Source organism: Drosophila erecta, unplaced genomic scaffold, assembly GCF_003286155.1.
Source record: "Drosophila erecta strain 14021-0224.00,06,07 unplaced genomic scaffold, DereRS2 tig00000021-arrow-pilon, whole genome shotgun sequence".
Classification (NCBI taxonomy): domain Eukaryota; kingdom Metazoa; phylum Arthropoda; class Insecta; order Diptera; family Drosophilidae; genus Drosophila; species Drosophila erecta.
The window spans coordinates 19,455,428-19,479,808 of NW_020825198.1; the positions used below are offsets into that span (position 1 = coordinate 19,455,428).

General features: G+C 41.5%; 1 protein-coding gene across 1 annotated transcript in view; it reads right to left on the bottom strand.

The window, feature by feature from the left end:
• The window catches only part of LOC6545512, a 66,830-nt gene that overhangs the window by 18,205 nt on the left and 24,244 nt on the right, over nt 1–24,381 (bottom strand). Inside the window, exons 4-9 of the mRNA XM_001973290.3 lie at nt 21,444–21,569; nt 14,834–14,938; nt 13,576–13,667; nt 12,141–12,377; nt 11,141–11,299; nt 4,668–4,846 (exon numbers count right to left, since the gene is read on the bottom strand). Coding sequence (XP_001973326.3) covers nt 4,668–4,846; nt 11,141–11,299; nt 12,141–12,377; nt 13,576–13,667; nt 14,834–14,938; nt 21,444–21,569 — 898 coding nt within the window. The remainder of the gene's footprint in view (nt 1–4,667; nt 4,847–11,140; nt 11,300–12,140; nt 12,378–13,575; nt 13,668–14,833; nt 14,939–21,443; nt 21,570–24,381) is intronic.

Here is a 24,381-nt window from a genome sequence, read left to right on the forward strand (position 1 = left end):
TTCCTTCGATTTTCCCCTTCGGCAGCCATGGGAAACCCGGGAAAATCCTGCTGATATCAATGTATGTTCGTATCGCACAAATAAGTTTTAATTGCTAGCAGTTCGGTATTTATTTTCAGGAAGTTTTTTTATTATTATTATTATTATTATATTACACTCTATCCCAAAGTTAGGATCGGCCATAAATATTGCGACTTTTGCCCGGCAATATTTTTTTAAACTCATATAAAAATACTAGATGAAAACAGATTGAAGTATAGAAATTATTTGAAACTCTATTAAGAACAAGCGCTCCCCAATTATCAGATATCCGTGAGAAATTTCTACAATATCCTGGTATCTTGATAGAATTTGGGAAGCAAAATCGACTTGGCTACTGATCATGATCAGAAGAAACGCCTTTTTCATACATACATACTGTTACATACTTTTCATCGCATCGAGTATACCCTTTTATTCCTAATAGTATATAGTAGTTTATACTACTCGTATATATATTATATAAATATACATATGCATGCCTAGACGTATATATAACATGAGTGTAGCATTTTCTTAACGAATAAAGCCATATGCTTTACTAGTATATCGCCAGTTCTGCATTTTAATTATACACTTCCCTTTACGCGTGTGTTATTTAATTGATGTTGTTAATTAGAGTACAAAACACAATTTAATCAACTAATTTTGTGGCTTTTTCAGCCCTTCAATTTCGCAAAACACCTTTAATTTTACATGTTACTTTCCTAAGAAACCCCGTGCCAACACATTAAATACAAGTTCCTTTGTCTTTGCCGCCGTTCAACGCTTCATTGTTTGCTTTCCCTTTCTTTGTTTTCGTCTGTTGACTTTATGAAATTAAAAAGGAAAATTTTCACAAACGTTCCGAAAGAAGAGGGAAGAGCAGCAAGCAGCAACAAAATTGAAAGGTTTTGCTTAAAGTTTGCTGAAAAACTTTGCGAAACTTTAGGTGTAACAACAGCTGAGGGCGGCGCTGAAAAAATGGCTAAAGTTGGCAGGGGAAAGGGGAAATGGGTTGGTGTTAGCAGAAACTTAAGTTCAGCGGGGCGAGTTGGTAATTCCCCCAACTATGTCATCAACAATAATCCGTAAATCAATGAACAGAAAAACGTCAAAACAACTTTTCCGGAATTAGCAAGGGAATCCCGTCGAAACTCTGGCTGTCACATAAGGTTAAAATGGGAATGTTGAAAGCTTTTTAATCTCAGGGCAGTTTCAAACAACCTTTCCTTAAAAGGCCATTAAACAATTTAACTCATTCTTTATTTAGGCTCGAGTGTGTTTCTATTTTATCCCATCCTTAGTATTCTACTGATTATTTCATACAATTTTGACAAGAGTTTCTATAGGTTGAAGACCAAAACATAAATCGAATGTGTTCCTTGGTTCGTTGGGCAATAAATTTTCCATCACAGCTTGCTGCTTAGTTGGCATAAATGATTTGAGCAAATCTTACAGCGAGTCCATGCAGAGTAATTTATAACCCAATTTTGATTGGCGACATTAGATGTGAGAACAAGTTGCCATGGCAAAGGACATGCTGAATATTCGCAGGATGAAGTTTTTCCGCTTTTGTGGGGCGCTCATTGCATACGGAATGTTCGGCTGGAGTTGATTATCACTAATTAGGGAATCCGTATTGGTATTGATTGGGTCAGATAAAGCTCGGCTGTCGGATAAATCCTTTTAGGAAATAATTGGATCGACAATTGGCAGCTATGACAATGGCTACGAAAATACGCCAGAACTCTTGGCAAGCGATGGAAAACGATGGCAAACTCGGCGGTGTTTTGCGATTGATTTAAGCGAGCTTTAAACGATTGCAGGGCTGTCAGCGGAAAATACAAGCAAACAAAATGTAATTAAAATCGACGCACACCACAGAGCCAGAGGGTTTTCTTCACTGACTGGGCGAAAAGTTGCGAATTTAATTAAAGTTAATTGAAAAAGTTATGGCCAAATCAAACCAAATTAAATATGCAACAGATTCAGTTACGTAATCAACGCAATAAGTGAAACCCGAGCCGGACTTCTGTACACAAAGCATCTGCATCTGCATCTGCAGTTTATTAATCATACGCCGCGTGGTCCCAGCGCATTATTTGCACTGAATATTCTACGACTCTACGAGAATTCTATTGAAAACCGCACGCTGATGATTATGTATAACATTGCAATGACCTTTGCTGCTCATAATAAATTGTCCTTGTTTCGCCCGTTCTCTGGCTAAAATTTCAAATATTCAAATACAAATGCATATTGAATTTTTGCTTCCCCATGCTTAACGATTTTGCTGTTTGTGTTGCAAAATGAGGGGTTTTGCGGAGTGGGGCTGCAAATAAAACCGCACACAGCGAACAAATGAAAGCAAAATGAAACGATAAATATTTGGTTTTCGTTAAAACTTTAATTAAAATCATGTTGCACCCCCTAATAATTTATTTGTATCGCGCAAAGCTGCCACCCATCCCACCACTCCAGCGAAACTGCCAGCCAAAGGGGCGTGGCCATGGGGGTGTGTGCGTGTGTCGATAACAAAACAATTATACCGCCTTGTTGGCCCGAATTGTTGGCCAACTCCTTCTAACTCCCCCACCCCACCAGCCGCGCGGTTCCTTGGCCGTTATAAATAAATGTTTCATACGCCGAGTTCTACTAATTGAACATGCCGCAAAATGTTGCCAGTATTTAAGGCATTCGCAACATATTTTCGATTCCGGTCACAACTTGTTTTAACGCAATGTTATTTGCTGTTTCTAATTAGATTCCTGTGCATTTCGTTTGTTTATCAATTTAAAATTAGTGATTAATTTTTTTGTTGAGTCCCCAAAATAAATAGGTGTAGTTTAATGCTTATCTTGGATATCCCTTTTTCCAAGCTTACAGCTACACTTAAAATTTATAACTATGATGGATACGAGTGTAGCAACGAAATCGCCGCTAAAAATCCTCCCACCCACCTAGAATTTTTGGCCTAATGATAGCAGGCACATCTGCTGGATTTCCCAGCCAACGCATTAAGCCAAGCCGAAGTGAAAAAGCCAAGGGAATGGGGAATGAGGATGAACGGCATTTCACAAAAGTTAAACGGTCAAAAATTAAGCCAAACCGAAACAACAACCGAATACATATAGCCATATATATGTATATATACTATTTAAGCTGGCAAGTTAATGAGCACAAGAACAACAAGGCGTAGGAAAGCTGTAAGGATAAGGAGGAAAATAAACTAGGACTGAGTTGATTTGCCCTATACTTTTGCCTGCCAAAATTGCCTGCTCAACCAAAAAACTAATTTCAAATGAGGGCTGCCTCAATTTTCTTCCCTTTTTTGCGAGATAAAAAAGCGTCGGAGAAAATAATAAAAGCCCAGCGCTTTCGGCTTGGCCAGCAAAATAAAATCTACTCCAAAGTTATTAAGTGCAAATTAATGAACATTAGCGGCTGCCATGGCGTTGCCTACTTTTGGCCACCGCTGCGGCTGCTGCACCAAATTGATGGAGCGTTTCTGGTTCTGGAGATCCTGGGCTTCGGCTTCCAGTTCCCTGGCACCCAAGAGGCTCAGAAGGGCAGTTTGAAATTTCATTTAATAATTTTTCAATTAAATGCAGCTGACTGCTGACCAGGGAGCATGAAATTCCAGAGAAGCCAAGTCAAGGGGAAAGCTTAGGTGAAGGTGCAGGAGGAGAAGGATGTTAATGGGAGTGGGGAATCGTATAAAAACAAGCTTAGAATAGGAAGCTCCTTCGAGCAGAGCATTCGGTTAGTGGCGAATGTTAATTAATGTGGCCACAAGGATTGGGGGTACTTCATCTTTTTTACGTAATTGTAGAGTTCATTTTCAGCTTCAATATCAAGTATTTCTCGTCAAATTGTTGGATTTGGTTTCTAGGCTAAGAATCGAGGTTTGTACTAGTAGTATTCTGCTATTGACCGCATTAATCCTCAATCCTGAATTTATGTTCTATATTTCCCCGTCGTAATCACCCAGGCAACCGCATCCCAGACATCTTACTCTCCCACTCCGCGCCTGAAATCCATTCCGTACATTATCGCTGCCCAAGCAATTACTCATACTTTTCTTTTTGGCCGCCGCATCAAGTCAAGCCTAAAAAGCCATTTGGCCGGCTTAAGACTCGGGTTTCCGTGGGGGATTCGTCTGGCCATGAATTTAATTAAAATCTCATTTAGTGTGCTTAGATTAGAGCCAAAGGCTAATAGAGGCTGCATAGTTGCGGCCACGCCCAGTAAAATGAGACACCTCGCCAAATTGCTCTGTTTACACCAGGACACAAATACGCGGGGAGGAATTGACTTTCAACATCCGATTCTTTTTATGGCAATTAAGCAGCCGGAGAAGTGCTCCGTCCAGGAGCATTCATCACCAGGCAGTATAAATAATAATTCCGCGTTAAAGCAAAGAAAAGGAAGCACTCCCGCACTTATAAGGATGACTATCGTCCAGAGCAGGAATATCTTGTAAGAGAAGCGAAAGAAGAGCAAATGGTGAGCAGTGGAAATGCTGACCCAGTTGATAGTGTCCCGCCTTTCGTGGAAAGTTTGCCGCACTTGCACCTGCAGCTGAGCCCCACATTAATTGTCATTAATTACGGTTATTCATATTCATTTGCGGAATCTGCTCTCACCTGGATTCGAGGCATTTATGTGGAACTCGCACAGGTTCTTGGTGCCCTGCGCGAAGTCAAATGAGTCGGAGTCGGTGAAGAGTATGTCCACGTCCAGCTCGAAGCCTCGATTCGGAATCCCCTGCTGCAGGGGCGCAGAGAAGGGGCTGGAGTGGAAGGCCACCAGCATCTCAGGACCGCTGAAAGTAACACAAATCAGGTGAAATTTAATTAATCTTGCATTTGGAAAGTATTGAGGGTCTAGAAGTAATCATTAAGTAACCATTTAATATATATTTACTTAGGTTTTGTGTGTTTCTGGTCAATGCAAATTGAACTTCGCCTTTTGCTTAACGCTGTCTTTGGGCGCCCTGTCACGTTCTATTTTATTATTAAATTCAACTCGATATCGGCTTATTTGTTTGTTTAAAGTCTTACGATACTTGGACGTGAGTGGCAACCAGCCGGGCCACAAAAAGTTTTGCACAAAGAAATCTCAGAAGTTTTGCCCAATATCGCTCATACGCCCCGTGGTATCAGCCGATGTTTGTCCGTAACCAGTAACCAGTAACCAGGCCACTGGCACTCCAATTAGAGGCGTGAAAAAACTTCAGCTCACATAAATTTAATTTGCACAATTCGGCAAACAAGAAAAGTCGTAAACTTTTTGCCCACGAATGAGGCAACAAACCCAAAACAGCCAGCGAAATAGTACAAACAACAATCTCGGTGGGCGTTTTGCCAAAATGCCGACGAGCCGCGCCCTAAAGTATGACGCAGTGCTCCGCCGCTTTGTTTTGGGCTATTTAAAGTGTCCGCTCCGTCTGGCTGTTTGCATTTTTGCTGCCAAATTAACTTTTTTCGCCATTGTCTCGCTGGCGGGCGGCGGGCGTTGGGCGGCGGGCGGTGGGTGGTATGCGAAAGTTTTAGGCAAATTTTTTGGCATAACAAAGTAACGAAGTCGAGTTGGGCCAAAAATTTCGCCGTTTGTCTTTTGATTTCGCTGGCCAAAAATTATGAAATGTCAGTCGCTAGTGGGTGTTGCATTTCCACCAGAGCATTTCCACCCCCTACATTATTTTTCCCTACTCGCAGACAGCGCGACGCCAGATTTTTGGGAGCGGAAGGGCAGGAACAGATGCCATGGCAGTGACACCGAGTGTTCATAAACTTCGAGTGCTTGCAACACTTATAGATGCCGTTTTCACTGTAGTGTCCATCAAATGGAGAGTTCTAGGTGAAAATAATAGTCGTCTGAGACATTAAAAGTGAGTGTTCCTTGCCTATCGCGCAATTGCTTGAAATCAATTTTATTGTATAACAATTATTTTTTCAAATTCACCAAAACTTTATACATTCCTGCGAGGGTCATACTTATATTCATATGCATTTCATTGAGCTATACTCCAAATAAAGTATTATCAAATATTTTGATTAACCATTTTCTCAGTAAGTCCATTACAACGTACTTAACTTAATTTATGTTTTTTAAGTCCTAGTTTCGCCGCTCTTGAAAATAATGTACGCAATTCTGTGGTCCTTTTTCATCTTCTTAGCGTGCCGCATTTATAACCGTATAAATAATGTTCAAAGTTTTCAATTTAAACATCAAATTGAATTTTTATTGCCCGAGCAAGAGGTGTGCACACACGGCGTATGCGTAATATGGCATGACATAAAATAAAACGGAAACTGAGCTCCCCACACACACACACACACACCCACACCCACTAGCTCACACACTTGCACCCAGCCGAGCCAAGACTTTGAACACTTAAAAAGAAACGCTCACGCAGACGATGTCAAAAGCCATCAAACATGGCCAACAAAATGGCTTTTTAATACGTGTAAGTGTGGCCAAGTGTGGGTGGCAAAGCTCCTTATTATTTAAGCGAAACGTGTCCCGGGAAGGGGGTGTTTGGATTAGAGGGGCTTGGGGTCAGGGGCCACGGATGGGGAGCAGCTGCAATGCTTTCTGTCAGTGCCAAGTGCAATAAACTGCAAATGAAAAGTAAATTAATTTTTAATAAAGCGACACAAATGCTTGGTCCCCATTTGGGCCCTGGAATTCAGCTGGGGCGTGTCCTGGTTGCTGGGGAATGTCCTTTTCGCGAGAATGTCTGCATGTTTTCCAAGTTTATAGCCCCCACTCAAAAGGAAATGTAGCCAGACTTGGCCTAATATTTTAATACATCAAACAATAAAATGTTATCTGTAAATTTATAGCTTTACATTTGGTTTCTTTTTAATGAAAGAATCGCTTAGCCATACCTGCATACTTATCTATATTTACTTTCGCCTATATTTATTTATTTATTTACATTGTAAAATAAAGTTGCTCATGCAAAAGCCAAAGTTTAAAGTGGTGTCTAATTTTTCCAAGTGCAGGTTTCAGCCTGTACGCGTACTTTCGTGACATTTGGTTACTTTATGGCCTGCGGCACACTTGTGGGTGTCGTAAAATCAACACGAATCCATAGCCAAGTTGCCTCCTTGAACTCGCCGCTCCCGTGCCACCTCCGCTCCAAATCGCTGTCCCTTTGTCGGTTATCAATACACGTAAAGTTCTCCGAAGCGTCAGAGTGTCCTGACCGCAAATGGCAGCTACGTCCCCCCGAAAATGCCCCTCGAAATTCTATGGAATTGCGGTCACCGTGGATGCTTCTGGGGTTTTTGAAAGCCTCGTGTTTGCGGGAGAACTCAGTAGCAGACGGAGATTTCCAGTTATCAGAGGAGCCGAGCACTAAAAGCTGTTTTGGATACCCAACACTGGGGTTTCAATCGAAAATCAAACTGTTAAGCTCGTTTGCTTAAAAAGCGCATGCCGTACTAGTTCTTCAACAGTTCTTGAAAAGATTTTAAGAACCGAAAGTTGACCGTTTCTAACAGTTTCTCAAATTCAATTTAAAAAAAAAATGTAGTTTGTGAAAGTCTGATATCTTAATCAAAGATACAATTTTTATGTGCTAATGGCTTCACTGCTGAAATCATTTAAGTGATTTCGTCTGCGCCTCTAAGGCATAAGGCACTTAAAGTTAAACCTTTCCAGAGAAAATCCCCACCCAAAAAATAGAATTAACTGAATGCAAACATCCCGTTTTCTTTCACCGATTTTCATCAAGTCTAATCCGCAAAGTGCAACCACAAAAAGCAGGTTGAGTGGAAAGGAGTGCGAGGGGGAGGGGTGGAAAATTTACGCCATAAAAAATTAATATGCAATTTAAAAAGTTATCGCTTTGAGTTTTTCTTTTCTTGGCTAACAAAAATTAACATTTACTTAGAGGAAAATCAACAGCTGGTGCTGCTGCTGCCGCTGCTGCAGCTGCAGCTGAGATGGAAACACAACTTTTCCAGCTTTTCCATCCCACACTCCCCCCAAAAAAGGGAAATGCGAGCAAGTAAAAAAAGAGACCAATAAAATACCAACGTCTCACGGCACCTTTAGCTTGTTGCAATTTTAAGTTGCGCTGGGAAATTAATAATTCGTATGTAGCTTCCTCCAGCCCCAAGCCCCACCCATCTCACTCATTTTCCCCGTCTTTGTGTGCATATGCGATTTTCGCATAAAGTCAGAGAACCATGTCTGAGGTGAGAAGCAAAGCGAGCGATGTTTGCAGGCGCAGAAGGAGGACTTTTCCAGCGCGCGTGTGTGTGTGCATCTGTAATTCGTGTGCTCATGTCGCGTATGACGTTGACATGGCGCACGGGAAAATTCGGAAAACTGCACAATAAACATACAACTAAGCAGAGCTAGGAAGCCATCATTGCAATACTTGAATTAACATAGCGTTTTGACTTGTTAGGTAAATTGTTGTGAGCTGGCTTTTTGCTGTTGGGTATTGCGAATATTACGCTTTGAATATTTGAACATTTTAAGAAGATAATTTCATTACCTAAGAATAAACATCGAATCCGTTAAGATAATTTGTAACAATTGGCAAATATCAACTAACATTTCTTTGAAACATTTTAATCAACAGTGTAGCCCACGGAGGAAATTGTTTTCCGTGTCCTGCAAGAAGAAGATGTGGAAGACGAGTGCGGTGTCGGTGGAAGGAAAAGCGCGGCATGAGCTACGACCATGGCTTCTTACTGCCGTTTTTCTCGGGCACCCACTTTTCCATCAAGTTCTGTGAGCGTCTTTTGCCTCGTTCGTTTTCTCCTTCATGTGCATATTACGCTCTATGCATATTTGATGTGCTTTCCCCGATCCCGTCGCCCTCTTTTTGGCACCTGTGCGCGCTTATGAGATTTTCCCAAGGATACGGAAAGGATGTCAATAAATGCGAGAGTGCAACTCATTAAGAGATTAAGGGGCACAGGCGCAGATCTCACCATCGCTGGGCCGACTTCTTAAAACGACACAATTTAATATGTTTTGAACTACTTTTTAAAACATTGCCACACTTGGGTGAGAACTTGGCAAGCCTTTAGGTTTTGATATACAAGTAGTAATTGCTATTTAACTATGGAATAGCTGCTAGCAGGCTGTTTAAGTATTTTGCGTGCAGCCTTCAAATGTTTTTCCACTTTTGCCGCCCAAAATGAATACATTAATTTGAAAATTGATTGCCTGAGATCTTTCACGATTTGTTTTTACAGCTGCATGAGCCAGTCCAGTTAAAAAAATCAGAGTTTATGTGCATGTCTCAAGAGGTCACCAAGTGGGCGGAGGAGACCCAGACCCTGGAAAAGAGCAAACTTTTGGCCCTGACCAAAGACCCAAAGACAACAAAAACAAACGCTCAAGTGCAAGATAAATGGCCAGAGGCGCCGTCAGAGGGGGCTTAAGGTGGTTGTGGTGGGAGTTATGGGTTTGGGCAACTAGGCCACTTGAATCCATGGAAATGCGTGGGCGTGGCTGAGAGCTGCATCCTAGCATTTTGGGGATGTCCCGAAAGTGTTCTTAAGCACATCGAGAGCAGACTTCCAAGAATTTATGACAATATAAACTCAATGAGTTGGTAGTTTAGTATTTGGGAGATAAATGTGTTACTTGTTTTATGGGGATTAAATTACTTTGCTGCCTTACGAAGATACAGAGTGCGTGTAGAGTAACAATTTCGAGCTAAATTCATTTGTTAGTAAACTATGTTAATGTATATATGAGTCCCTCAGTTGGCTGTCTTTACTTATTATTTGTAGAGCAGGTAATTTTTACAAGCGTTACTTTGCCTATTTAGGATTTCTTTCAGTTAGTATTCTTATTGGTGGCTGTTTTCAGGCGAAAGCAAAGGGGCATTTATAATTATATTGCTGACGCTCAACAAATCTTACTTCCGAAAATGAAGCGGATTAAGAGTTAAGGCAGCAAAAAGTATGCAGACCGAGCAGCTTTCCACTAACGAGCGAACTAGTTCCACTAACTAATGCGAAACTACGCCGATTAGTGGCTGCATTTTAATTGCTTAAGCCAAACTCCAGGACAACTCCGCAGGTGTGCATGTGTGCGCCGGAGTTTGGAAACTTAAAACTGCTTTTGAAAGCCTGGCGAGCCTTTAAGAATTTATGGTTGATGATCTAAATGCTGGCAACTTGGAAACTAATGAGCAAAATTTCGCCATTGCATAAATCACATGCATCATGTGAAAAGGTTTTCAATAGATGGCACTAGCAAAGTTTCAACCGACAGCATAAATCTATTTATATCTATGTGTGCGCTGGGCTGTTTTCTGTTTTCTGAGGCTGCAAGGAGGGGCTTGTGTGCGAGTGTATCTGTATCTGTATCTCGAATTTCGCATCTCTTTTTCACTTTTCGCTCCGACTGTCTGTCGGTCGATCTCGGAGTCTGTCCTTCGGTTACTGTCTGCAGAGCAACCCAATTTCCGGTTTTGCTTAAGCATTGCGCACAATTGCAGGGCGCACACACTCGCCCGTTTTGTATCTGTGTGAGCGGCTTTGTATCTATGTGTAACTGAATAGGAACACATGCGCCCCGAGCCAAAACTGCAGTGCAGTGCACTAGGCTGCGGTTCCCAGCCACACACACATGCACATCACTTGCCAGTGATGCGGAAAGGGGATTCCCGTCTTACAGTGATCCGAAAATTACTTTTGCCTAGGATGCATCTCACAGTTTAGTAAAGACCTTTCCTTTTCTTCATATGAATTAAGACAATTTTTTGTTATCTTTTGTTTTGTTTAAACTTAATTGATTTGTTTGGTTTAAGAATGCATACCCCCAAAATTTCACACATCCTAAAAGTTAGAGAGCATTTGCGTCATCACTGTGGGCGATACTTACAAACTCGCATAGTGGCACAGTCTCACACACACATGCTCATTAAAAATGCCTGTCTATCCTTTCTTGTAAATGTATTATGAGTTCTGCTGTGCTTATATTTAACTTTTTCATAGCAAGGAGAAGTGGCGTTAAATAAATGTCCTATGTCTGTCTGCGGCCCTCTTTTCCCTCGTTCTCTCTGATTAAGATAAAGTATATGATATCCTATAAAATGTGAGAAATACTTGTGCAATTTTATAGTTGGACGTACCGTGAAACGACGCGTGGCAACCAATCTCCTCCGCAGTACTTGGCCAAAACAGGGTCGTTGGTGGAGCTGCCGTCGTAGAAAATTAAATGGTCCCGTTCACCTGTACAGTCCGACCAGGCTCGAATGGACCGGGAGGTTTTATTAAAGCTGGCTATTGAGCTGTGAGTGTGGGCGGAAAAATAGGAATCATATTGGAGAGGTTAGCCAGAGAGCACGAACAATATGTACAATTGAAAAACGGAGAAAAGCAATCAAATCGAAATGCAATGAAAACATTTTCATTTGCCAAAGCCAGGCCAGAAAATGGTTACAGCTGGGGTCAAAATCATAGTAAAAGCTAAAGTAATACAAATATTATTTACAAGTGTGTGAGAAGTGTAGACATACAATTGTTACAATGTAATAAATATTTTTTCAATCTATTTTGTACGTCATTTTTCCAATGAGTGTGCTGTTTTTTTTCTTCTTCATTGTTTCAATAACAAACTTTTTAGAATGGAACTTTGTGTACACCTGAGCAGAAAACCCAGATATTCTCTCCCAGAGTCGAAAATAAATGTCAGCTAATATCAAAAATACATTTGCCTAATCCCATCAATTCAATTACAAACTTCACATACTGTCCTTTAATACGGTTTTGCATACAAATTGCATCGGCTGCCAGTTTGCTGCATTTAATTGGAATATACAAAACTTTTTGGCGACGAATGCTTAACATTCTCGGACACGAAACAGTTTCATTTGTGCCGTCAGTTAACAAACTGCAAACTGGTACTTCGCCTAGCAATTTGCCAAATTGAAATTTGTCATACAAATGCAGATGCAGATGCACTTTGTCTGGCCGGGATATGTACATACAAGTATGTGCACATATCCCATTCAATTCGGCACTCGAACCCGTCGGACAGAATGGTAATGCTTATTTAATGCTCTCCAATGCAGGTATTCATTCGAGATTCTTCGGGCCAATCCCCGCCCACAATCCCCAGTCCCGACTTACCGCTTTACCAAGGCCTTGTGCTGATTTTCCTGGCTAACTGCAATCATGGCGTGCTTGCTGGTCGGGACTTCCTTCTGCCGGATCGTCCAGTAGCAGGTTACGTTCCTCGGATACATGCCAGGATAATTCGGACTTTGCAGGCGACACTTGTTCCGATAGCACTCGTCGAATTGCCTGGTACAATAGGTGCCGGGTGTCACACGGCCCAATTCGAGCGGCTTATCGGGCAGGCCGTATCTGGAAAAGAGGCCAAAAGGTTCAGTTCTCAGTTCACTAAGTGTTGTGCGAGTTTAGCAATTTTCATTCTGGTTCTGCGTCCTTTTCGCCTTCGGTCCGTGCGCCTACATTTTGAATGGTATTTAAGGCCGGGCCAGCGCCACCAACAACACAAAGACCTGCAATTTGCATAAAATGTGCTACGGGACGCACACGCACCTACGCCCACACGCCGTCACGCCCACCTTTCTACACTCACGTGTATAGACGGTCACTGCTGGGTTCTGGTTCTGATCATTGTTTGGTTTGCTAATGGTGTGCACACGATTGGCGGACACCGAACGGAAAATTCACTAGCTAAATATTCGTATTTACCACTTTAAATGAGCAAGAAAATGTAATCTAATATTTCGAACCTAATCTTTGAAGCTGCACATTCCTAGTTCATGAATACTCACAAAAAGCTAGTAATTGATACAAATAAGTTATGTAATATTACAGCTTATTTTGCTTAGCTTGGTAAGCAGAAATAATTTGGGTTAACAAAGTTCCCTATGTATTGAGGTTTCCTTCGTAAAAAGGAACTAGCAACAGTGGATTGTTTATAATATCTGGACAACCTACGGAATGTTCTCGCAGTGTGGCAATGACTTGTAAATTCTGTGCAACCTATTCAGGCGTAAAAATACATTTCAATTTCTATTTTCCTCTCGCTCTAATTTTCCACCTGCAAACAAAAAGCGCGGCACTTGGAAAAGGAAGGGGAGGAGAAGGGAGGCAGGAGGGAGGAGGAAAAGCGATACGGAGACAAATTTGACACATGCCTAGGCACCAGCACAAATGGATTGCAGTGCAAATACATGAGGTGAGGATAAACCTGTATTGAGAAACTAGACAGAACACGGCTCATGTTTTATGCAGGCAACCTCCTTCGATTCGGAATTTCCCGAAAAGCCATCCCCAGGGCAACCAAGTGGCATTGTTCTTTCGGGCAGAAAGATTTAAGTTCTAAGCAAGAGCCTTTGAATCGAGTCAGTGCCAGGAATAGAAACATCTATGGAAAGATGAAAAGCTGAGGCAACTGATGGCATTACCCCCCTTGGAAGACTGGAGGGGGAAGTCGCAAAGGGGAAATGCACCGAACCAATATCTATTGAATACTTTTCGGGCTGCACAGATATTTGTCAGTTTGCCAGTGCGATTCGGTGCTGCAACTTACCTCACAACTGCATCCGACTGGCTTATAAATTTATATCTTATGCTGAACTCAAAGGGCTTCTCGTCTCGGATATTGCGTGGCGGATGAAATACCTGCAAGAAAATGGAAAGCGGTCGTAGAATGCAATTTGAAATGTTAAAACGCCAAAAAGGGTGAATCAAGGTGAAATGCTTCAGCGGAAACGTGACTCAACTTATTTCCCTGTGATGTAAAACAACTGAAACTTCTGCTAACCGAGTTCAACCGCCCTCATAAGCAACGCTTTAAGCCATTAACAATTAGCAATTTAAGTAATTAAAATACAGCCAAAAGAGAGGAAAAAAAGATATGTAAGTAGTATTTTTCAATGGCTTCCGATTGACTTCACACGACTCTTCCATTACTTAAAAGAAGACCGCCTCCTCGATAGAAAACAATACAATTGGATGCTTAACGAGTGCAAATTTTCATCTCGACACGCAATTTCTCTTCAATTATGCCATCTGTGATTTCTCCTTTGATTTTCCCCCGTTGCCATGTCAACTGCTCGTCAACACTTTGCAGACAAGAAGTGTCCGAAGAAGTTTCCTCTCACATGGCGAGTGAACTTTTATTAATTTTCATAATTTATGCGCGGCAACTCGACGGCAGTAACTGAAACCATATTTCCGGCCAAGAGTTTCCCATGGACGTGTCCTTTTCGATGCCTCCTCCATTTGTCCATTTTTATGGCAGCGCGTTTATTTAAAAATTAATCAAAAAGTGGCAGTGGAACTGCTTCGCTGGCTGACAGCCTCAAGAAAATATTACGCACACGCAGTGTGGTGTGCGCGGAAAAAGTTGTTCAATTTAAAATGAAAGGCTGGACATGTAAACTTTGGCTTAAGCTGAAGATTACATTCTCTGCTTGGTAATTGAAGAGGTGGCGAGTCCTCCCCTTATGCAGATGGAAACATAAGGCCCATAATGCATCGTCGACACTGGAAAAAGATAAGCTTGCTGATAGTGCATTTATAATTAAATGAAATGTGTTGCCTAAATGAACCTAGCCAATTAAAATTAAATTGTAAGTTTCTATACTTTAATATGTACTTTTAACCACTATTTCTTATACTACATCACTTATACTTTGTTTTAATCAAATCCCAGCAGATGCGCCAAGCTAAAGGGCCCGAAGTGCTGGTAGAGTATGCAATTTGAGCACACACAGTTGAGCGGAGGCTCCCAAGGCTCCCCGTCCCTTTCCCGCATGCCCCCTCTCACTTGCACTTGCACTCACCTTCACCGAGGCTGTCACCGTGGATGTTTCGCTGAAGTACAATTGCGGTCCGGTGGCCTTGCCGCACCAGGAGCCGCCGGTGAATGGGCGTCCCAATTCGCTGAGCTGCCAAGTAAATAAATAAAAATTTAATTAATTAAAAATCAAGTTTGTTTCGTTGCTGACACGCCCACAGACAGCCAAACAGCCAAACAGCCAAACAGAAAGGCTAAAAGCAATTTCGCCCAGCTTGGCAAAATGCCGTGGTGCACCATTTAAAGCCCATAAAGCACATACGAGTACGTATGTGGCACACACACTGTCGTGGGCGCATTAAAAAATTGGGTTAAGTTATAGAGTTCGAACGGCCATATTGATTTTATTGGCACGGGGTTGGTGAAAAACGCATGGAAAATTAATATACGCACGTTGCAGGGGCCACCTGGCGTGGGCTAATGGATTATGAGTGCGTGTTGTGTTGTGCAGTGTAATTTTTTCTTCTCCCTGCCGCCTCTCCGCTTAATATTCGATTGTTTTCCCGCCTTCCCACGTCCCCACTTTCCCGCTTTCCCGCTTTCCAACGCAACATGCCACTTGGCAGCGGTACCAAAGCGCAGTGTACCCCACTTTTGGCCAGGTATTTTATGCATGCGGAAAACCGTTGGCAACAGTTGAAGGTGTGCGACCAGCAGCTGAACCAACACTGCATCCGTGGAAGCGACAACTGCAAATGCTGCCCCATAAATGTATTTACCTCGTGACCAAAAAAGGGACCCCCAAAGCCTGCCAAACGAATGGGGCTAAAATATTAACGGAGCCGAAAAAAGAGTGCGAACTTTAAATGGGGCGTTGAAGTACTCTGCCCTTAATGCTGAGCAATGGAGATCCATTTCCTCAATTTTGTATCATAACTCAAGCTAATTTTGAAAAAAATATATTCAAAAAGAAATCAATCAAGTTTGTATTTCATACATTTTAAACAAATTCCACTATCCAACATAATAACTTTGCCAGCAATTTCTAGTTAACCATAGTAGTTTTGAAAAATATATGTGTGCAAACTAAAAATATTTTTAGCGCACCAGTTAAAAGATACATTAAAAAATACATTATGAATAGAGTAAGTATTTTCTGAATATATTCAAATAAATTTTTCAAATGTTTATATTTATATATTTTAATTGAATTAAATAAAATTCTATGTGTCAACGGTTTTTAAGGTAAATACTTCGGAACTCACGCGAAGTTCCTGAACTATGAAAGCCCGGCAAACGGCGCAAAATCACACAAATCCTTTCGCCCCAGGACAACTGACATCTATTGAGCCTGCTCGCACAGGCAGCATTAATATTGCTAATACCAGGACGATGAGGACACTGCCGGTTCCGGTTTGCAATTCTTTTCTGCTGCCTGCGGCCTGGGTCAGTGGCCACCAGTCGATAAATGTGGGGATCGGAAAACGGCAACGGCAACGGCGTTGGTTCAACGGCAATGGCGATGGCGATGGCAATGGCAGCGGCAGCTCATTTACACTGAGGTTCCAATTGATTAAGTTTTTAGTTAATGGGTTATTTGCACTGAACCGACAACCGACGGCCGACGGCCGACGGCCGACGAGGCCAGCCCAGCAGCCTCCATGTCCTTTCTGCCCCATGTCCTGCGGCTGCCTCAAACTCAAACAACAATTTTTGCTGTAATTGCAAAGTCGCCAATCGAGGTCTGGCCAATATTTGTAACTGGTTAGAGTTGCAGTTGCACTGGAGTCTTGTCGGTCCGTTGCTGCTGTCATATTGAATGGCAATGGCCAGTCCGTCGGCCATCCTCCTCTATCTCATCGCCAGGATGAATAGTGGATTTGGTTTGGGTTTGGAATTGGGGCTGGATTGGAGGTGGAATGGGGATGGAATGGGGCAAATGGGCCTGGCAGGTCGGGCCACAGGCAGGCTTGACTGCCCGGCATAATGGTAATTTTCTGATTTCGATTTTGTGTAAATTCATTGCAAACTCTGGACGAGTCCTGCTCCCAGGACTCTAGTTCTTGCACTCAAAAAAATGTCTAAATGCGGAAAAGCTGTATATAGATGTATATAGATTATAGCTATTTACATAGCCTATTAAGAAAATATAATAATATAAAAATATTAAAAAATAGAAAAATATTAAAAATAATATTATCATTATATTTTAACTATTATATTATATTATATTATATTATATAATATTATTTTCATTTATCTTTTTCCTAAAGTTTCTTTTCCTTTTTTTATTCATAACAAGTTTTTAATCAGTACACATCATTTTTTTGACTATATACAACTGAGATTTTAGTTTGATCGACTTTATCAATAAAATCATCATATTTTGGCTTAAGTCTGATTAAAATGGGACGACTATATTCTTAGTCTTTGCTTTCGTTTATAATACTTTCATTTTAAGGTACATCTTACTTTCATTGCAAGGGTAAATAAAATTGAACTTCCATAAGCTAGCTTTCATTCTTGTTTGCTTGTACTTTTTTGGTGGCTTGATTTTTTCAGATTTTTCTGAGTGCACTGTCTTTTCCCCTCTTTAGCTTTCCCTCTATCTTAACCCACTGCTCGTTCCTCTTCATCATCGTCATCATGTCCATTGTGTGCATTGGAGCGTTATTAGCATCGACATCATAACGAATTATTGGGCCTTGGTCCTTGTGTGTGTGTGTTCTTTTAAGCCCGATTCCCCTTTTTGCCCTCCTTTTCATAGTTGGCCTATCTGCTCTTGCTATTTCTGCCACATTTTCTGTTGGTTTTAAATTGATTGAATTAGTATTGTAGCAGGCAACTTTTTTGGGCTATTGCCTATGGGTTTAATTTTATAGGTTTTTTTAGGGCCGTGCTAATAATTGCCTGACATTTTGGCCAAACATTTGCTCATATGCCAGTCGAAATGTTGGCCTACTAAACTTGTTAACGTTCAATGGGCATACAAGTTGATATACATATTTGAATTGAAAACTGAAGTTAAATGGGACATTCGAATATCTGGTCCAAAACAACAAACCATTGGTATGTTAGAAATAATATACAAGAAATTGCTTTCATGCAGTTGAAGGTACTTGAAAATATTTAGTTTCACTACATCCTCATCCATTAAGAACTTTTTAGATATTAATAGGAATTTGGCTGCATTCTGTAACCCCCACAGATATCTGAAATACATTGTTCGGTTCTCGGGGATTGCAACCATACGCACACATGAAGCACACTGAGTGCGATAAAAGTTTTATCAGCATGGTTGATATACTGGCATCCGCAGAATCCTTCTCGCTTCATAATCTGCCAACAATAAACAAAAGCTGCCGCCTGTCAGTTTCGCTCCGCATCCTTTTTCTCCCCCAGATGCCACGCCTTTTGCTGCACAGTGTTTTTTCACTTAATTGTGAAACAATTTAAGCGCATAATGCCAACACTGGCCGACTGTCTCCGCGTTCTGTTTGATTTATAGTAATTTAAAGCGTTTGGCATATAACAAGTAAGTAACCTAGCCGTGAAGGCTTTTCATTTGCAATACAAATGCAGAGGGGATAGGCCAATAAATTACAAAAAATATATTCTAGGCTCAGCAAAACCTTGAGTTATGTTCCTAGCTCTCAGCCATGTCATACATACATACGTACAAATATACCCTGGACTAACCAATAAAAACTATGGGCAAGCTGAGACAGGACCAAGATGCCTCCACTCCTCCGGTTGTTGTCCTTGGCTGGTAGGAGGAAAGCAGAGGGTCAGGATGTTATGATTGTCAAATATTGAGTCATTTGGCCAAGCTGCTCTCGCAAGGACACCCAAGGATAACAGCTTCCTCCTCCGCCGTCCGCCTGACTTTGTTGTCTCTGTTGATTTAGGTTAATACGTTTATGCATAAACTTTATTATTTATGATTAACAATATTATACAAAAGGTCCAGCGGGAGTTTTGGGCGGGCAGTAGTGAAGATTTGGATTCAACTAACGAGATACCGACTAAAACTGGCTGCGTTAGTAATAGGAATTTTGTTTCTGGATAAAGGATCTTCAATAAACAAAGTATAGATGAGTGTGTGTCTAAGAACTGAGTTTAAAGAATGCGGACCTATGCAAATTCACCTTAAGGAGTTTAAGCGTTACCTCTACTTAAGAACTGCGCGAGTTTGTGTGCTGAATTATTAAAAATAATTCCGAAAAGGTCAAGATAAGGACAGCCCAGTTTCACTCCCCTTTTGGCCTGCTACAAAATGCATGAGACAGAATGTCCAACTAAATTGAATAAATGATTAAACCGAAACTTCAGACTCGACACGGGGTGCTGCGCCTGAACCTGGGTAAATCATATATAACCGTATATGTGGGAAAGGCAGCGGATATAAATTTTCCGTTTCGGTCAAGAATTTATGTGGCCAGGCCATGACACGCATTATTTATACAGATCTGAGGGCCAGGGGCTTACAAAACCGCGTCAGCAGTTAAAATTGCCTCTACTGGAAAAAAACCGCTTCGATGGAAATGGAGGTTTTTAAGGGGGAAACGCAACACAAACCTGCGGTTAGTTACGAGTCTATATAGGACTGCAAGTACAACAATGAACAATGCACGAGCAGCGGCAAAAAATTGAAAATATTTAACTGAATTTTTAGGCCGTGGAGCAATTTAGACTTGCGCAACGAATTTCTGAATGCCCTTCTAGGGCGAAGGAAAATTTAACAAAATATGGAATTATATAAACAAATACAATAGGTTACTGATTTTAGGGCTGAGCCCCTATTAATAATATAATATATTTTCAACTTTATCTTACAATTTACATTGACAATTAACTAGTGTTAGTTAAAAAGAAAATATGTTTTTACTTTAAAAAACTACTATTGGATTTTTATGATATTATTATTTAATTTGCTGGCATTTTAAAAACAGGATCCCCTCTTAATTGAAGCCCCTAATGGAATTACACTTACCCTCTGCGAGCGTATGAAAGCCGCTGCTGCCGGAAAATGCAGCGGCAGGAAAAACTAGATGCATGCCTGTTAGCCAGCCCCTCCCGCACGCCCATGTCCTTGCGGAAATCCCTCAACTCCGTACACATGTCAAGCGCCAAATGAAACCTCAACAGGACAGCCCAGGAGTGCCTGCGATGGCTGCACTGGATGGCTATTCCATATCCCTTGGTCCAGCGCCGTTTTTCAGTTTTTGGGACGACCGCCGCAAAATGTCAGCGCACGCCCCACGCTTGTTTAAATTTATTGTTGCACAAAGGGGCCGGCAGGGACAGAGGGGCGGCGGAAAAAGTCCGGGATTCGGGGGCCTACGTAGCTAAACTAATAGAGGTTTATGGTTTTCCAACAGTCGGACAGGAGGCGGAAAGGCTCTTTATACCGGGCGGTGGAAAATGCAACCAATAAGAGTCTATAGTGCCGGTAAAAAGGCAGGAACTCTGGGATGGAGTAGGAAATTCTTTTGGAGATTTTAGGTACCATCTATAATTATGGAAGGTATAGTATGTATAGTGAAGCCACAAGTACTTATGAAGTGCAAAAAAGGTACCAGAAAAACATGTTATCTATATTCCAACAGTTCCAGGTGCTTTAATTTTTATAGACCACCCCGCTGACCACTTCATATTCCAAACTCCTCCTAAGACAGAGGATTATGTGAACTTGCACATCTCGTTTGGCATTTGTATTTCAGCACTTCTGTGCGAATATTTTATTTAATCCCCAAATTAAAACAGCTCAAGGGTTCTGGGAAAAGGAGGAGAAGCGAGCAGTCCGTCTGGGCTTTATCAAAAGCGATTCCAGCAGGGCCAGTCAACCCGAAACCCAGATAAAGATACCGATGCAGAAACGCAAGCTGAAACAAAAACTGAGACACAAGCGGATACATTTGCGAAGCGGAGGGACATTCAAACATATTGCACAAGTCAATTACAGGGATTTAGTGAGCTCTTTCGTACATTTTATTTAGACAGGATTTTGGTTTTACCATTACAAGGGCGAGGACAGCAGCACAGCACTAGGAACCAGCTACAGCCATGGTTTCCAAACGTGTCCGCAAAATTTGCGATAAAAATATACACCACGCACACAGATCCACTGGCGGAGCCAGAGTCCTGGTACATGTTAAATAGTTTTCCTTTCGGCCCGCAGAAGGGCAAATGGATGTGACCCAACAACACTTACAGCACTACAGCACTCAAGCTCCCAATCCCGGGATCGGCAGGACACACACAGACAGGGATATCAGGCAAAGAGACGCACACAGGCGCAACATTCAATTCAATTTGCCGGGCTAATGTGGTATTTGTCAACAGAGAACCAAACAGAAAATTACAGAATTACTCGGACATTGATTGAATCGAACGACGGCGACAGCGACAGCGACAGCGCCGACGACGGCGACATCGAGGAAAGCTACCAATGATGACAAGCCAAAGTCCTCGCCCGGATTTTCCAACCACCCAGCACCCCCAACCCATCGAATCCCAGCACCACCCACTTGGGCATGAAATTATGGCCCCCAACGCAAGCAAATGGAGTGCAAGCACCCGGACACAATTTCCCGCAAACTATTTTTATTATCACGTAACATGAATTTTAATAAATGGAATTCCAGCCCACTCACCTGCATGAAACCCTCGGGACATCCTGGCAACTCGCCCGTGGGACTGAGGTTCGTTTCATAACCATCCACATCCGTGTCGACCATGCCCTCGTCGAACCTTCCCACCGTGAAGCCATCAAAGATGATCTGAAGGAATCGAATTTGAAATTGTATTAATCTTGTAAGTGCAGTAAAAAATGTAGGTAGCTGCTACCTAATACGAGTCATAAGTTTCGAATGTCTTATAAAAATACAATGAAATGAGCGTGGATTACAAATAACTTTAAAACGAAGCTTACTTAACTCGCTTATTTATATGATTAACTATAGCTAACTTATATTGTGGATTCAGAACTTTTTAAATTTTGAATACCATCTCTACTATTAAGAGGCTTACTATTATTACTGCTATGTATATTCATTCAAAGTTTATCCCAAATCCTTTGGAGCTCAGTTTAGCCCGGCATTTCAGGGCACTAACACTATATTTTATATTTGCTTAAAGCTATGCAAATGAAACTCCATTTGCGAATAATGTAGGGAACAGCACAACGCCCACTGTTTGCATACTTGATTGGCCATAAAAAAGATAATACCGCATTCACACTGCCTTGAGAGGAAGTCAAGTCAAGGTCAAAGTAAGGAAGTTGTGAGGCAGAAAGTCAAGTGTCTAATCCTGTATGCAATATGTACATTATGTACTCGTGCGGCACATGTATTTTCTTAATAAAATATGCAAATAAATGCCTGCCAGAGTGTGTGTCGAAAAGTGGAAAAAAAATTCCAATAAAAGGGTTCGGCCTCGGGTTTCAGTTGGCTGCCAATTGCTTTTCATTTGGCCGAATTTCCCAACACCTACGCACACGAAGAGATTTTCACTTCCAATTTGAAATATTAAACAAAGGCAAAAGTGACAGCGAGCAAAATGAGGGAGGGAAATCCACATCGCACATGGCATTTGTGGCTTCATTAGAAGCGGCGACGGAACGACAGAGGAAATTCTGTGAAAAACTTTTGCATCTGCAAGTTTGCTATGGACTCCAACGTAGACTTCTCGTCCCGGAAATTCTCCTGGGCAAATGGGGAAGCATAATTTATGTGTAGTGTGTGCTATTTAAGAAGTTCTCTCATGTTCTAAGGTTTTTTTCCTCTACAAGTTTTTTGGTCTTCGACGTGACAAGCTGGGAAAATTTAAGTACTTTAAGGAAAACTTACTGCATTAACAGGCACTTTAAATAGTGGTCAGTGGGGTTATTTACGATTTGTTTGCAGCAGTAAATTAGGTCTCCTATTAAAATTATCACACAATAAATCCATCATGAGCTCGACCACAAAATACAAATACCAATATTTCGCAAAATTCCATCAGCACTGTTTAACTAAGCAGGCGACAAAGGAGTAATATCATTTTCATTCTAATTGTCATACTAATTGGGCATGAAAATACATCGAATTATTTGGAAAATAATACGTGCACATTTTAAAATTCTTGCAATAAAACCAGTTTACAATGCAAAAATAAATAAATGGCATTAAAAAACTACTTGATTAATGAAATGTTCTGCCTGCCTTTTACCAGTAGAAAGTTTCCCTTTCGTTGTTTGTTGCATAAATTATCCCGCCCATTAAGGGCGTTCAAAACAAGCTTTAATTATAAAAAAAGCTGGCGCTATCGGCTATTTGATTACAGCTAACATATTCCAGAGTTTGGGCTAAGGTGTTTCCATTAAAAATTAGCCCATGGCTGCTTGGCTGAGTCCCAGGCAATTTAAACTTCTCCCTTCCGCGAAGTTCTGGGACTCCGGCTGACAATCATCAATCAATATGTACAAACAGACAGTCCGGACAACATCGCATCCTTCCATCGAATCCTCGCCCGCGCCAATGTCTAACATTATTATTTCAAGCAATTTCCCACACAGACGCACCAGGGTGGGAACCAAAAAATATATGAAAATCGCAGGGAAAGCGGAAAAAACGGCAGCCTCGGAAAGCCAACCGCATGATTTATATGCCACGATGAAGGGCGATGAGAAAATGTACACTGAACTACACATCCATGAAGTGGGTAAATAGGTATGGAAAAGTACTGAAAGAGCATGAATAGTACTATTCAAATAAAGATGTATTAAGGTATAGATTTTATAGCCAAGTGACAATTAGGTCCGGAATATCATAAAACTGTTTTAGGTGTATCCCCGTTCTGTCAAAAAGTGTTCTACGAATTCGGCAACACAAAATAAAAGTTATAACTTATGCATGACAGATTTGTGCAGGGTGCAAAGCCCACGAAGGAACATTTTGCATACATCTTGCCACATTTGCTCATATATATGTGCATATAGGTATGTATATATGGATGTGCGAGACTCCCAAGCGGATTGGGGAATTTAAGGAGCAAATGGGACGTCGTGGGAGCTGGAAAACAGATTTGCTGACTACCACTTCCTGGGACTCAACTGCTCATTGCGATGTTTACGCAAATTGCAGGGGAAATCAATTATTTTCAAAATTGAAATTGACGTTTCTCTGACAGCTCGCCAAAAATGTTTTGAAGCGTGTCTAATTTCATTGTCAACGTGGGTGTTTTCACTCCTCCTGAGCCGCTCGACTTGTTTGCTTATTTCTGCGCCTGCCTCCAGCATCCCTGCCCCATTCTGTTTTACCGTCTTCTATTATGGGGGTGCCCAAGGGCAGTTTAAAGATCTCCGTTCCATTTAAGAGGCGGGCGGCATGGCTGGGATTCAACTGCAATCGCTGGAAGTCCTAATTAAGCACGCTCCAAATGCCAGCACCACCAAAAATGTCAGGATATGCCGCCAAGGCGAGAAATGGAGACATTCTGCCTAACAAGCAGGAATGCGACCATCGGATATACGTGTATTCAGAATACCCTGGTAGCGCGGGAAGTATTTCTGGAAGTACGATATCCACCCAAGCAATTTTAAATTGATTAAGT